The sequence below is a fragment of the Balaenoptera physalus genome, assembly GCF_965194825.1.
Source record: "Balaenoptera physalus genome assembly, chromosome: 7".
In the NCBI taxonomy this organism is placed as follows: Eukaryota; Metazoa; Chordata; class Mammalia; order Artiodactyla; family Balaenopteridae; genus Balaenoptera; species Balaenoptera physalus.
Genome location: NC_138886.1, coordinates 50219444 through 50234575, shown reverse-complemented (window position 1 = coordinate 50234575; position 15132 = coordinate 50219444). Strand labels below are relative to the sequence as shown.

The 15132-nt window shown below is 39.7% G+C and overlaps 2 protein-coding genes and 1 pseudogene across 9 annotated transcripts in view; 2 read left to right on the top strand and 1 right to left on the bottom strand.

The window, feature by feature from the left end:
* TJP2 (tight junction protein 2) overlaps nucleotides 1–15132 on the top strand; it is a 133778-nt gene that overhangs the window by 85201 nt on the left and 33445 nt on the right. For all 7 annotated transcript variants that reach the window (XM_082470869.1, XM_082470870.1, XM_082470873.1 and 4 more), the window contains 3 exons: nucleotides 5612–5665; nucleotides 8424–8548; nucleotides 9713–9815. In XM_082470869.1, the coding sequence (XP_082326995.1) occupies nucleotides 5621–5665; nucleotides 8424–8548; nucleotides 9713–9815 (273 nt within the window). In that variant the 5' untranslated portion in view covers nucleotides 5612–5620. The remainder of the gene's footprint in view (nucleotides 1–5611; nucleotides 5666–8423; nucleotides 8549–9712; nucleotides 9816–15132) is intronic.
* Nucleotides 10834–12203, top strand: LOC309664977 (UDP-N-acetylglucosamine transporter-like; annotated as a pseudogene). The gene is made up of 2 exons: nucleotides 10834–11328; nucleotides 11724–12203. The product of its transcript is annotated as a UDP-N-acetylglucosamine transporter-like (transcript).
* On the bottom strand, nucleotides 11618–14865 carry LOC309664979 (hypoxanthine-guanine phosphoribosyltransferase-like). The gene is given in 3 exon segments (XM_082471150.1): nucleotides 11618–14014; nucleotides 14018–14182; nucleotides 14425–14865. Coding segments are annotated over 3 exon segments (654 nt in total). The 5' UTR covers nucleotides 14767–14865; the 3' UTR covers nucleotides 11618–13867.

The following is a 15132-nucleotide window of genomic DNA, read 5'->3' as shown; positions in this document are numbered from 1 at the left end:
ACTTTAAAAATGGACAGAAGTTAAATGATTATTTCAGTGCCTATGTATTTCATCGTGTTGATTCATTTAACCTAAACATCGCTCTCTTTTTGGACATTGTGCTCCCCTCCACCCTATAGCACTGCCCAATCCTAGGGGTCATTGTCATGGTACTGGTTCTTTTCTGATGACTTTTAAATACATTTTTGGGCTGGGGTACTGTGTGCTGTTTTTCTTAATATATGGGAGTATATAGCTATATTCAAAGAGGAGTTGGCAACTGTATTTATTTTACCACAACTTACAGAGTAATTTACTTTGTTGAAATTTGTCAGCTTTAAGGTATGGTAAAGAGCAGAGAAGAAACTTGGAAAACATACATGCTAGTAAGGTCACTTCCGGGTGATAGTGGATTGGTTGTACAAAAGCCACTTTGAAAACCGAAGGTGCCAAGAAGTTAGGAGGTGTTCTCTGGAAATGGAAAGAGATGATCAGTTCTGATCAGCTGGGTTTCTGCTTACTATTTCCCTTTAAGAAAATATTATTTTTTTGTTGTTTTAAATTTATTTATTTATGTATTTTTTTAAGTCACAATTTTTAAAAAAAATAAATTTATTTATTTATTTTTGGCTGTGTTGGGTCCTCGCGGCTGCGTGTGGTCCTTCTCTAGTTGTGGAGAGCGGGGGCCGCTCCCCGTTGCAGTGCACGGGCTTCTCATCGCGGCGGCCTCTCTTGCGGTGGAGCACGGGCTCCAGGCGTGTGGGCCTCAGCAGCCGTGGCACCCGGGCCCAGCTGCTCCGCGGCACGCGGGATCCTCCCCGACCAGGGCCCGAACCCGTAACCTCTGCATTGGCAGGTGGACTCCCAACCACTGCGCCACCAGGGAAGCCCTATCTATGTATTTTTTATTTTTGGCTGCGTTGGGTCTTCATTGCTGTGTGCGGGCTTTCTCTAGTTGTGGTGAGCGGGGGCCACTCTTTGTTGCAGTGCGCGGGCGTCTCATTGTGGTGGCTTCTCTTGTTGCGGAGCACGGGTTCTAGGCGCGCGGGCTCAGTAGTTGTGGCTCTTGGGCTCTAGAGTGCAGGCTCAGTAGTTGTGGCGCACGGGCTTAGTTGCTCCATAGCACGTGGGATCTTCACCGACCAGGGATTGAATCCATGTCACCTGCATTGGCAGGCGGATTCTAAACCACTGCGCTACCAAGGGAAGTCCCTCTTTTTTTAAAAAAAAAAGAAAGAAAACTTTATTAAAATCATCGAAAAGTTGTGTTATACTGGCACAAATTGGAAAATGCTGTTATAGACATAGACCACAAAATTCCAGAGAGGAATGGCTATAAACTATTCGTCTCTGGACACCAGACCACAGGCACCTGAGTTTCCAGCTAACCATCTCAGGTGTGCTATGAAAGAAGCAGAGGGCCACTGAATGTAATAGAAATCTCCTTTAAGAAAACTTGTAAGTAGTAGCAATCAGTGCCTTCATCGTACTAATTGGGTGATGAATGAATAGTGTATCCATCTGTTAGTTTATTGAAAAGAAAACCTTTTTGAGTGCCTACTCTGTGTGCCAAACATTGTTCTAGGAGATACGGGGCAAATGTGAGGGAGTGAGATATAAAAAGCTCACCTGAAAATCCATTTTCTTTTTTTTTTTTTAATTGAAAAACAGTGGTCATGGTGAACAAACTTAAATAATTGGGGAGATTTACATAATTTAGACAATGACCCTTTTTGAATGTTTACATATTTCGTTGTGTTGATGTGCCTTCATTTAACCTAAACATCACCTCTTTTTGGATGCTGATGCTCCCCCCATCCCCCCACCATAGCACCCAGTCCCATGCGTGCTGGTAGCACAGATCCTAGTTCTCGCCTTTTCCAGGTACCATTTTTAAACTTCTTTTTAACCCTAGTGGTGAGTTGAATTCTATTTTTAAATCTCTGAGAGTTCTTGGAGCCAGATGGTATTAACCAGGGAAATGTCCCTAAAGTGAGTACATAGAGGGAGGAGGGAACTAAAAGACTATAAATTCCTCTCAATTTGAGTGATCAGTTATAGCTACTCAAGAGTGGCTGGCTCATCTTTCTTCTCTACATACAAACAAAATTGCCTTTTCCTAATCCCGTTCTATCAAAGGATAAATTATCTGCTCCAATATATCAGTTGTTAGAATTGCCTTTTGTGCTAAACGTCTTTCCCCCCCAAGCCTAAGAGTTTGTTAACTGGGTAAAACAGGAGCACATTATCTGGACATGTTTTGATTCTTTTCTTTGTCATTAGTAGCAGTGCAGGAATGGCAAAGTTGATTTTTAAAAAATTTTAATGTAAAGGAATTTAGATAGTTTTTCTTAAATTATTTATATGTAATAAGTACAGCAAGGCTTTTTATTCATATAATTAGATTATTTTCCTTTGTGTCCTTATGTTTTAGATATTCTCTATTAAAAAAACATGTAACTGGATCTACTTGTTTTTAATCCATCTTGACCATCTGTCTTTATATTTATTGTGATTACTCTTCTATATTCTTCTATATTCATTTCTGCAGTCACAGTTTGTTTTGTATTTGCCCTGCTTTTTCTAAATTTCCCATTTTGTCTCTTCTGCCTTCTTTTGGATTGACTTTTGTTTTGCTTTGTTTTCATTTTATTTTCCTCTCTGCTATCTTGGAAATTATATACGCCAGAAAATTTAACATGTGGATTTTGCTCAGTGAAATTCAAAATTAATCTACAGTTTAACTCTACTCTTGAATAAAGTATTTAGAATAATTAAATCATGTTGAAGTCTTCTGGATTTACATGCTATGTTGCCCAGTGTTCTACTTCTGTCTTATTTAACTCTCACAAATCATACGTTATTATATTGATTAGTTGCATACAGCCAATATATGTCCAGGCTTACATTCCTTCTTGCGTCTTAGGTCTTCCTTCTGGGATTATTCCTTTCTTAAATTTATCCTTTGGAAGTTCTTTTATTGTTTGTAATAACCTTTCCCAATTTTTGTTTTTTAAAAAAATGTCTTTCTGCCCCCTAAATGAACAGATACTGTTTTAAAGATACTGTTCTACCGAGTTCAGCCTTTCATTATTGCCGTTTCAAAGTCGGCTGTTATTCTATTTGCTCTTTTGTAACCTCTTCTACCTATATGCTCTCATCTCTGTATCTTTTTCTACAGTAAGATTACCATGAATTTCAAACTGTTTTTCTTTCTTTTTGAATTTACTCTGCTTGTGATGTGTAAGGCTTCTTGAACCTGAAAAATCATCAAGTCCTGAAGAGCTGTTGTGACCTTGAGTACTGCATCTCTCCCACACTCTCTTATCATCTCCTTCAGGAAATCTTAGACACATTGTAAGACTTTCTCACTCTTAATTTCTTTCATGTGTCCCACTTTTTTTAATGCTTTGTGCTGTATTCTGGGTAATTTCTTCACATCTTTCTTCTAATTCATTATTGCCTTCAACCATGTGTTGTATGTGGTTTAATCCATTTTTTTAATTTAATACATTATTGACTGGGGGATTTTTGCAGAAACTAACGCCTGTGGCCATAATATGTCTCCCGTCAAAAATGTGTTAATTTTATTATCATATTTTTTTATTTCTAAAATTTTTTCTTTGGTCATTTTTTTTAAAAATAATTTTATTTATTTATTTATTTATTTATTTATTTATTTATTTATTTATTTATTTATGGCTGTGTTGGGTCTTCATTGCTGCACGCAGACTTTCTCTAGTTGCAGCGAGTAGGGGCTACCCTTCGTTGCGGTGCGCGGGCTTCTCACTGTGGTGGCTTCTCTTGTTGTGGAGCATGGGCTCTAGGCGCGTGGGCTTCAGTAGTTGTGGCACACGGGCTTAGTTGCTCTGTGGCATGTGGGATCTTCCCATACCAGGGCTGCAACCCGTGTCCCCTGCATTGGCAGGTGGATTCTTAACCACTGCACCACCAGGGAAGTCCGGCTTGGTTGTTTTTGATGTTCTCTTGTACTTTGATTATACTTTTAATTTCCCCTTTTAACTTCTTATAATAAGCAAACATATGAAACATTACACATCCTTTTTTTGGTCTATGGTTATATTTCCATGAAACATTATACATCCTTGTTTTGGTCTGTGGTTATATTTCCAATATTTATAGTCTTTGATTCTGCAGTTTTTTGTTTCTTTTAACTCTCACTTGCTTTGTGTGTGTGTTTAAATTGTGAACTCATGTTCCTCAAATGCTTATCTGAGGGATTCTCTGAAGCCTGTGTTTTAGTGTGTTTCTGGGGGAGAATTTCATTCTCCTCCATGTACCTGGGTGGTGCTACCAATGCAGAACCACTTTGAGTGTGAGGGTTTTGGAGGGGGGGGAGGGTGTGGTCACATCTGTAATATGAATTTCAGTCTCAAACCTGAATGAGTACAGGTCTATTGATACAGGAATTCTCCATGGAGATATTTTTAGTTATTTCCACTCTACCCAGAGCCAAGAATAAGGTAGGCGACTGTCCCTGCTGTCTCCATTGCCTGGTAGTGTTTTTGCCCCTAATACATTCACTCTGATCTGATCTCCACCCTGTTTGGCTCCTACAGTTTCTCTCTTTTCCTGGCCTCCTGTTGAAATGCCTGCCTCAGTGCTGCCTTATTTCTCTGGCTTTGAGCTTTCTTGGCATTTCTTGCCTTTAAGGATTTCCCCTCAAAGGCAGCCTGCATTTAATGGATTATTATTATTATTATTGAATGATATCCACTGTTTTCAGGTTTGTCTAGACATCTATTTTAGAATATTGTCAGAAACTGAAGCCCAGTGGTCTTTTATGCTGGCATCATCATCTTTCACACCCGCAATACTGGTGGAGAAAAGGCCAAGGGGTCCCACAGATTATACAAATTGGCAGTCTCTGTGATAAGGCCAAGGACTCCTTTAGACATAAAAATCCATAAAACTTGAGTTCCCTGGTGGTGCAGTGGTTAGGACTCAGCACTTTCACTGGCATGGCCCTGGGTTCAATCCCTGGTCAGGGAACTAAGATCCCGCCAAGCTGCACAGCGTGAACCTCCCCCCGCCCCTCCCCCCACACACAAAAATGCATGAAACTTGCCTAGGAGGTCACCTTTGACCTGAGGAAGGGGGATTTTTTTTTTTTTTTAAAGAATGAAAATATATCTGTTTGCAACTCTAGATAAGGGCTTTTATCATGACAGTGTTTTGGAGTGGTGATAATAAAAAAGCTTAACACTTAATATTCCATTCATTCTTTTTTTTTTTTCTTTTTGGCCATGCCCCACGGCATGTGGGATCTTAGTTCCCTGAGGAGGAATCGAACCCACGGCCCCTGCATTGGATGCACAGAGTCTTAACCACTGGACTGCCAGAGAAGTCCCTAATATTTCATTCTTTTTAGGGTACATCTCTCCCTATGTATTTCACTAATTTTCTAGTATTGTTAAGATTGCCATTTCATTCAAGGAGAGTATATTTGAAAATATAATAGGTAGTATAATGTTCCTAAAAAATATCCACTCTTTGGTGTATAGAATGTGTGAGCTGGCCTTTCTATGGAGACATTTTGAATTATAGCTTTATTTCTAACATTGAAATGTTTGTGTTTTTAATCAAATTGGTTTTGATTGTTCTAAAACAGGCCCCAGGCATGGAGGAGTTGATATGGGAACAGTACACTGTGACCCTACAGAAGGTGAGTACTACACATGTCATATCTGCTACAGTCTGTTCTTCAGTTTACAGATCATGGATCTTTTTTTTTTTTAATTGAAGTATAGTTGATTTACAATGTTTCAGGTATACAGCAAAGCGATTCATTAAAGACATACACACACACACACACACACACACACACACACACACACACACACGCAAACACTTTTTCAGATTCCTTTCCATTATAGGTTACTACAAGATATTGAATACAGTTCCCTGTGCTGTTCAGTAGGACCTTTATCTGTTTTATATACAGTTGTGTGTATCTGTTAATCCCAAATTCCTAATTTATCCCTCCCTCCCCTTTCCCCTTTGGTAACCATAAGTTTATTTTCTATGTCTGTGTGTCTGTTTCAAGTTTGTAAATAAGTGCATTTGTATCATTTTTAGATTCCACATATAAGTGGTATGGTATGATATTTGTCTTTCTTTGTCTGGCTTACTTCATTTAGTGTGATAATCTCTAGGTCCATCCATGTAGCTGCAAATGGCATTATTTCATTCTTTTTTATGGCTGAGTAATATTCCATTGTGTATGTATACCACAACAGATCATGGATCTTATTTATTTTTACGCAAACACAGTTATTGCATTAACAAGGATTTGCATGTTGTTATTTTTTTGGCTAAAGTCTGTATAATATAGAAAATTATGGAGGTTAATTAATGTATTCACCTGTCTCCAGATAGAATAGTTTATGAAAAAAGGGAGGAAAGGAAGGGAGGAATGGAAATAATCTGTTCTGTTTAAGGACGTTAAGGTCGCTTCTACAACTTTTGTAATTTTAATTATAGCATTTATAACTTATTCCCTCAGTGAGTTTTAAGTCCAAACTAAAAAAAAGATTTTTTAATTAAAAAAAAAAAAAAGTTTTTTGGCTGCGCCACATGCATGAGGGGTCTTAGTTCCCTGACCAGGGAATGAACCCGTGCCCCTGCAGTGGAAGCTCAGAGTCCTAACCACTGGACCGCCGGGGAGTTCCCCAAACTAAATTGTAAAACGTTAGTTTAGCACTCAGGAGACATGGGTTGTAGTTTTTGTCCCATTCCTGATTCTATTAATAGGTGCTGAATTAATCAGATTTTAAACAACAGCCCCCTCCCCACAGTGGGGTTGAAAGTAGAAGTAAGATCACATGTAAGTGTATTTTACTTAATTTTTAAAGGTATTTCACAGGTATTGCCCCTCTTGATTAAATTAGGTAATACAAAGAGCTTCTAGTACTTGGAGTCCAGCACATAATCACTGCTTAATAAATGTTAGCTCTGTTCCTTTTTATTCTGACAGCAGAGTTTGAGGTGGGCATGATAGGTGCTAGCCCCGCTCAAAACAAGCGCAGCCACCAAGCGTTTGTAAGTGACTTGCGTGCGGCTCGAGCTAGACATGCACTCGTGATCCCAAAGGCTTATTCCATCAAACTGCCTTGGTCAGCATCTGGCTTTTCCTGGGCCCTGCATGGCTCTTTCTCCACTCTGAGTCTCTCCAGTCTCTGTCACCTCTTAGATGGATTGTAAGTTCCTCAAAGGGAGAGTTTTCCTTTGACCGTCACAACCATGAACTTCAACCCTTGACTTCAGTGCAAATTTGGTTCTTGAATAAATGTGTATTAAATCTATCCAGGTAGAGAAACACAGATTGGTGCTCAAGTGCTGAAACTTCTGGAGCAGTAATCATGGTTTCTTCAGTTGAGAGGCTTTCCCCTTTAGGTCTTATTTTTCACCTCTTGTCATCTTCTGACTCTTCTCTCTGCCCTTCCACCACATACCATTTGAGTTTGGACCCTGAACTGGCAAAGGTGAGAAACATTTTTGGCCTGGTATAGAGGATGGCGCTCTCTCTGTGTAAAACCAGGTACCAGGGGATAGCGCTGCCAAATTCAAAGCCGTGCGATTAAAGAACAAGCCAGCCTGTCTGTGTTGCTAACTGTTTGTTATCGATTGCCACAGTGGGCCCCACATGGGAACTTATCTTGAGATGAGGGCTCTTTCATTCTCTGAGAAGATTTTTACGAAATGAAACCCGTATTTAGTGTGATAGTCACGTACATGCCCCTGTGATCTGGATGAAATCCGGGAGCTTAGCTTTTTTAAACACCAAAATGAACTGGGATTCTGTATTATTTGGGTTCACTGTTACACATTTCTCTATTAATCTTGAATCTAATTAATCTGCATTTCCGTCTTATATGCATGTAGAAAAGAATTTAATGCTTTGCTCTCTCATGAGATCTCAAAACTAAGTTTGTCTTCGGATTTTATCTTTATCTTTTTGACCCTATATGAAAGTGAAACCACTAGCTCCCCTAACTTGGAAGTTAAAGGTATTCTTTAAAAATATGGTTTTAGCATAGATTCAGCTGTGACCAGCCCATCTGGCTCAGGCCTGGATATGAGAACAGGTGTGATTGGTGAATCCAATAACACATCCTTATTTGGACAGAAGATGTAATTTCCCATCCCCTGCCAGCTTCTACTGATAACTCCAGTCTGTGCCATCAATCTTGTCCAGCTTTCACAAGGCTGTTTCTTTTAGATAAGGAATTTCCCTTTATAAACCTGTCAGCTAACCATGATGACGCTGTATTCTGTTTCTCACTTGTTTCTCTAAGCCTTCTGTTCCTGAGCTGTCTCTGGTTATTGGTTTGACCTTTATTTTATCACCTGCTTGTAATAAATCCTGAAAACCACTTATAGAAGGATTTTATTTTAATTTTTCTCTTAACCCCAATGAACAGGATTCCAAGAGAGGATTTGGAATTGCAGTGTCCGGAGGCAGAGACAACCCACACTTTGAAAATGGGGAGACATCAATCGTCATTTCTGACGTGCTCCCGGGTGGGCCCGCCGATGGGCTGCTTCAGTGAGTGTCCTAACTCCCTGCCCCCAACCCCTGCCAGCCCACTGGTTGGCCCTAGACAGGGGCCTTTGAGTGGTGTGCACTTTTAAAATTCAAAAAGAAAAGGAACGTTTATATATGTATATTGAAAAGTCTTCAGGCAGTAATGGAGACCATAACACACCATGTTTTAACAATCCCCAAACCTTTGGGAACACCCAGACTTTGAATAGAGGAAAGCAATAATTTCCACAGGAAGATGGTTACAACTATCTATCGTAACTATCATTCCTGGGTTTAGGAATCATTTGTGAACATGGAGTGTAAAATTGGCATGCTCTTTTTTTCCCCTAATGCCTACCCACACTGTCTATATTTATTTTCATTTTTATTCATTAAGAATGAGGCTAATCTGCTTAATGATTATCTAATTTGTAAGAGGGATGTAGAAATTGGGAAAATTTACCAAATGGAAACCCAGGTTTTCCAACTGCCAGGCTTCTGGTCCGAAGAGAAAATGCCATTGGAAAAGATGCATGTCTGAGTCCCCTTAAGATAATTTCTCAGGGCAGAATCTAAACTTAATTACACGGCTGCCTTGGCCACATGGCTTCAAAATTTAGCTTCTCTTGGCATTTCATCTCAGTGGTCCTCTCCAAGTTAGTATTCTTTCATACAGAGAGCATGGTAGAATTTTTACATGATTTTTTTGGATGAGACAAAGTAAGAGTTAGGGTTCTGTGACCTCAAAATTTCTTTAAGCATCTGAGGCGAGCTCTTGATTTCATCCCCTCTAAAACATAAGTGAATATCAGCCTCCTTTGGGGAGAGCTGTAGACTTGCTGAAGCGCACCGTGTACCATGGGTAAGGAGGCCCTGACACACAAGTTCCATTTGTGCTCCAACCTCGCTGCCGTCCAGTGCCTCCTGGAGGGACCCCCTGGGTTTGGCTCCTTCTCCCCAGGTGGTTTCCAGGAGACACTGTCCAAAGTGGGCTGAGTGGCTCCTGGGTTCCTTCCTCAGAAGAGCTCAGACCAAGTTGATGGATTAAGCCTCAGGAGTCATTAGACACTGAGCCCTTTAATAAGCATTTTGGGTCAATCTGCCACTTTTATTTGTTCCTAAATAAATGATTCAGAGGGACGAGATGGGAGTTTTTCACATTCCGTTTTTCTGTTTTATTTGCAGAGAAAATGACAGGGTGGTCATGGTTAACGGCACCCCCATGGAAGACGTGCTCCATTCATTTGCTGTTCAGCAGCTGAGGAAAAGTGGGAAGATCGCTGCCATTGTACGTTCTGGGTTTGTTTTCAGCTCACCTCGGTAGGACTTTGTTTTTATGCCCAGAAGAAAATTACTACTTGCTCTTCAGCCCTATCTAGGGACCACTATTTCCATATCCTCAGTACTTTGGGAGGGTGATGTTAAGGGTGATGTAAAGATGTATGTGAGTGATCCCTCCCTGCCTTCTCTTCATCCTACTCGTAACTTCTCTTGTCTGAGTGAATTTGCCTTGAGCCAGGTTAAACAATTATTCCCTAAGAGAATTAACTAGATTGAGAACAATGGTAAAACAACATTAATTTAGAGACTAAATTATGAGCTCAGAAACTCATTTGTAAAGGCCCTCACAGGATCTGTTCTATCTTCATAAACTTCTGTTTCTTAGGAGATACTGGCAATCTGTACCATTCACTCATTTATTAGCTCACTCAGTCATTCAGCAAACATGGTTGAAAATCAAGTTGGCCCTGAAGCAGGTCTGAGATGCAAGGAGTGTTCACTCCAGTGGGGCAGGTGGACACACTAAGCGAGAATTGGAACACAGTGTGTTAGGGGCAGTGCTGGGGGAGATGCATCAGGTGTGTGGTATTTGACTTTTTTTTCAACTTTATATTATGAAAATTTTCAAACAAAAAAGAAAAGTTCAAAGATTAGTATAATCAACACATATATCTTCTACAATGTTAATATTCTGCCATATTCACTTGATTTTTCTCTATGTATGTATATAAAGACATACATATTTTTAGTGAACCGTTTGAGGGGAAGTTGCAGACATGACAGTTTAATCCTTCTTACTTCTCAAGTCTCCTAAATAAGGACGTTCGTCTACATAATTATACTACTATTATCCTATTTAAGAGAAGTAGCTACAGGCTGTATGGCAGGGCTAATGGCGGTCTCTGGGAGGGCTCACGCCAGTGAGTACGTCCCAGAACTGCAGCTGCCAGTGTCCTTGTCCCCATGGTGGGCCTCAGCTGCCCGCCGCCTCTGCAGGAGACCCTCCAACACTAGTAGGCAAATGAAGATAAGACATTGTCAGCCAACCTAAAACACCTTTCCTTGGGAATTTTGGTCTTTCAGACTACTAGTTTGGTTCGAACAATGTGTTATTCTGGGACTTTAAAAGAGGAGGGGCCTCATTATCTATCATCTACAGCTGTGGCTGTTGCTGAACTTTTGAAGACAATGGCCTGCATTTTATTAGTCTACAAAGACAGCAAATGTAGTCTAAGAGCACTGAATTGAATACTACATGGTGAAATTCTTAACAAACCTATGGAAGCGCTTAAACTTGCTATTCCATCAGGGATATATACTCTTCAGAATAATTTACTCTATGTGGCACTGTCAAATCTAGATGCAGCTACTTATCAGGTCACATATCAGTTGAAAATTCTTACGACTGCATTATTTTCTGTGTCGATGCTTAGTAAAAAAAATTAGGTGTGTACCAGTGGCTCTCCCTAGTAATTTTGATGACAGGAGTTGCTTTTGTACAGTGGCCCTCAGATTCTCAAGTGCTTAATTCTTTTTTTTTAATTTTTTATAAATTTATTTATTTATTTATTTTTGGCCGCGTCGGGTCTTCATTGCTGCACGCGGGCTTTCTCTGGTTGCGGCGAGCGGGGGCTTCTCTTTGTTGTGGCGTGCGGACTTCTTATCTCGGTGGCTTCTCTTGTTGTGGAGCACGGGCTCTAGGCACACGGGCTTCGGTAGTTGTGGCTCGCGGGCTCAGTAGTTGTGGCTCGCGGGCTCTAGAGCGCAGGCTCAGTAGTTGTGGCGCACAGGCTTAGTTGCTCCGTGGCATGTGGGATCTTCCTGGACCAGGGCTCGAACCCGCGTCCCCTGCACTGGCAGGTGGATTCTTAACCACTGAGCTGCCATTGAAGCCCCACAAGTGCTTAATTCTCAGGAACTTTCACCTGGCTCACAATTCGTAGGCCTCATGGCAGTTCGCACAGCATGTTTTTCAAGTGGCTTTGCTCGGTTTTACTTTGAGAAAATCTTAAAAGAAACCAAACAATCAGTGTGGATAAGAAACATTCAACTTGGTTTCTTTGGAAGTGTATTTGGATTAATGGGTGTATATGTTTATGATGGAGAACTGGAATCAAAGAATGGATTTTTTCAGGGGTATAACCGGCTGACCTGGATAGTTGTTGTTCTTCAGGCACTGGGAGGCCTTGTAATAGCTGCTGTTATTAAGTGTGCGGATAACATTTTAAAAGGATTTACAACCTCTTTGTGCATAATATTATCAACACTGATATCTTATTTTTGACTACAAGATTTCGTACCAACCAGTGTCTTTTCCCTTGGAGCCATCCTTGTAATAAGAGCTACTTTCCTATATGGTTATCCCAAACATGCAGGAAATCCCACTAAAGCATAGTGGTAATACTATCTTTATCTGGTTTTTCACATTGGTGCACTGGGGATCTCGACATTAATCCTGAACAGAGGACTTCTACAGATTCAAAGAAAAAATCATCATGCTGAATCTGATTATAATGTTCAAATGGTTTGAAAATATAAAAGTTTCAGGATAAAATATATGTATATGTAACAAAATGCCCATTGCATCTAGAAATCAAAATTTGAAAGTATTTCCAGGGATTAGAATAATTTTCAGAGGAAACTTGATATCTGAGTTTAAAAAGATTTTATGTTTTTGATTGCTGCAGAAATAACCTATGCACTCTTTGCACGAGCACACTACAAATGTCAGACGTCAATTTTGCAAAGTAGATATATTTAATCTTATTAAATGTTTTTTATCTTACTCTTTCTGTACAGATATGTCAAATAACATGGATATTCAAAGTTTGAAAATTATAATTACCTATAATTTTGCACATATAAAGCTGTGAAGAAATAGAAGTATGATTTGAAAAACATTTTCATGTATCTCAGATTTTTATAGTTATACTGAAGATTACTAAACAAAGGATTGCTATATGTTGCAAATGTTCAAATGCATAAAAATTGATAAAGTAACATTCTGGGTCTGATTTGTCAGAAAAAAATTCATATTTAAATTTAATGTAAAGAAATATACACATCTATTTCTCCGTCTACATTTTAAGATCTTTTAGTGCTCCAAAACTGCTGGAAGCAATCCAGTTGTTCCTGTGCTAGATAGTAGCCAGTGACTTTTACACTAATGGAGTTTTGTCCTTAATCTCTTAATTGTATTTCTTTTCTGTAAATCAGATAAATCCTTGTTATTACTTTAAAATAAAAAAAAGTAATAATAACTCCACAATATCATTTAATATACAGTCCATACGCTAAGATGACTTTGGTAGATTATTTTTCTTCCCCATCCAGGATCCAATCAAAGTTCACTCATCATATTTGGTCCTAATCACTTCAGTTCATTTTAATCTTTTTTTTTTTTTTAAAGAGATAGCCTTTATTTTAAGGATTTTTACATTGAAGACTTCAAAAAGTGGTAGGTTTTTAGAACTTATTGACCTATATTTAAAAGGAACTGTTGGCAAAGATTCGCCAGAAATAATCTGAACAAGCGGGAAAATACAGTTAATGCTCCTGAAATCTACTAAAGTAATTCCAGGACATATGGTTTATCCCACATAACAATACCTCTAAATGCTGTCACTGATATGAAACTGACTGCTTCTTTTCTAAACACACAGTGGTATAATTAACAATATTCAATCACTTCTGTTCTTTCCTGAATATATAAAAGTTAAAATATCAATTAAAAAACTAACATATTCTTGTCTTTAAATGTTTCTTACAGATACAATTTCAATATTTTCATTCAATAGTGGTGTGGTTTAAGAGATTTTTCATTCACAAGTCAAACAACAATCCACCCAAAGGGAACTGATAGTCTATAGGCTCATAGTGCAAATAAAGAGTTCAGGAATGCAGCAACTGACCTTTCTAAAATACAAAACATAAAATTCTTAGAAGATACATTCAATAAGCTCTACTAAGCAGCTGGCCACAGAACTAGAACATTTGATAATTTTCCTGGTGATTTCAATGGGACTCCAGATGTTTCCAAACTCAACTTGAACTTTCATCTTAGGCTTTGTACTTTGCTTTTCCAGTTTTGCTAATGACACAAACATGATTCAAATCCCTGAAGTATTCATTGTAGTCAAGGGCATATCCTACAACAAACTTGTCTGGAATTTCAAATCCAACAAAGTCTGGTCTATATCCAACACTTCAAGGGGTCCTTTTCACCAGCAAGCTTGAAGCCTTGACCATCTTTGGATTATGCTGCTTGACTAAGGAAAGCAAGGTTTGCCTTGTTTTGCCAGTGTCAATTATATCTTCAACAATCAAGACATTCTTTCCAGTTAAAGTTGAGAGATCATCTCCACCAATTACTTTCTTTTTAACATTTTTATTGGAGTATAATTGCTTTACAATGGTGTGTTAGTTTCTGCTGTATAACAAAGTGAATCAGCTATACGTATACATATATCCCCGTATCTCTTCCCTCTTGCATCCCCCTCCCTTCCACCCTCCCTATCCCACCCCTCTAGGTGGTCACAAAGCAGCGAGCTGATCTCCCTGTGCTTTGCGGCTGCTTCGCACTAGCTATCGGTTTTACATTTTCCACCAATTACTTTTACGTCACCTGTTGACTGGTCATTACAGTAGCTCTTCAGTCTGATAAAATCTACAGTCATAGGTATAGACCTATCGCTATTTCTGTTCAGTGCTTTGATGTAATCCAGCAGGTCAGCAAAGAATTTATAGCCCCCCTTGAGCACACAGAGGGCCACGATGTGATGGCCTCCCATCTCCTTCATCACATCTCGAGCCAGCCGTTCGGTCCTGTCCATAATTAGTCCATGAAGAATAAACACCTTTTCCAAATCCTCAGCATAATGATTAGGTCTACAGAATAAATCTAGGTCATAACTTGGTGCATCATCACTAATCACGACTCTGGGGCTGCGGGTCACCATAGCGGAGCTGACTGGTACGCGGGCCGAGGGCAGTCTGGGGAGGAAAAGCCGGGGGCGGGACCGAACAGAAGGCGGAGGCGCAGGCGCGGGAGGCTGCGCGACGCGGGAAAGCAGAGTGGTCCGCCCGAGCGCTCTTCGCCGCTGCGCCGGTCCATTTTAATCTTAAAGGATCCCTCTTTTACCTCCTCTCTCCCCTTACGTGCCCCCCCCCCTTTTGAATGACATTGACTTTTGGATGAACCTACGCAGTTGTATACAGAATGGCTCACTTTCTGGATTTTCATTTTTGTAACTTAATGATTTAAAGCCCTTTGGTGCTTTTCACACTTTGAGTAGAAGCAGATTTTGGAGGCACTGTGCTGAGAG